At 34.3% G+C, this 673-nt stretch overlaps 1 protein-coding gene across 1 annotated transcript; it reads left to right on the top strand.

Annotated features, from left to right (window-relative positions):
- Positions 1-311: 311 nt before the first annotated feature.
- On the top strand, positions 312-620 carry LOAG_19099 (hypothetical protein; the record flags this gene model as incomplete). Its single annotated transcript, XM_020451754.1, has 1 exon — positions 312-620. A coding segment is annotated over one exon (309 nt), but the record flags the coding sequence as incomplete, so codon positions are not given.
- Between the last annotated feature and the right edge of the window lie 53 nt (positions 621-673).

The raw sequence follows: 673 nt of genomic DNA, 5'->3' as shown, positions 1-673 counted from the left end.
TGAGTACTTCATTTTCAGCGCTAATATATTTAGAAAAGCATGTACTCGATGTCAAAGTATATATTCGATGTCGTTTCTTATAAACAATCATTCAGTATACTAGTAAATTTGAATATTTTTTTCAGAATTGGCAAGAAATTACTCTCATCAATATGCATTTCATTTCCTTCATCTTCTTCCTCTTCCAACTGAGTGACATTCAGACTATTGTAAGTTCATTTAAAACTTAAAAATAGAAGATAATGCTCCAATATTTCTAAGGTTTCAAAATTTTAGCGCAGTTCAAACTTGATAGTTTCATATAATTTGAGGAGTCCCAAAAGGAACCGTTGGATTTGTCAATGTCAGGAATGTATGAACGACGGATTGGAGCATCAGCTCTATCAGCGCCTTATGTGAGAGAGGAACAAATAGAATTCAACGAAATTGATCAGAATGACGCAAGCTCGTTGAACGCATCAATTCAAGAAGTGAGAAGGGAACAAACAAGTATAGGAAATATGCCGAAGAAAAAGTGGCTTAAGAGGTATCAAAATGAAACGTCCAACGAGAGATATCAAAATGAAACGTCTAACGAGAGATATCAAAATGAAACGTCCAACGAGAGATATCAAAAATGAAACGTCCAACGAGAGATATCAAAATGAAACGTCCAACATCCAAACAATCGAAA

The sequence above is a fragment of the Loa loa genome (assembly GCF_000183805.2).
Source record: "Loa loa unplaced genomic scaffold supercont3.1552, whole genome shotgun sequence".
Classification (NCBI taxonomy): domain Eukaryota; kingdom Metazoa; phylum Nematoda; class Chromadorea; order Rhabditida; family Onchocercidae; genus Loa; species Loa loa.
The sequence above is the reverse complement of the archived record's forward strand: the minus strand, read 5'-3'. Positions and strand labels throughout refer to the sequence as shown.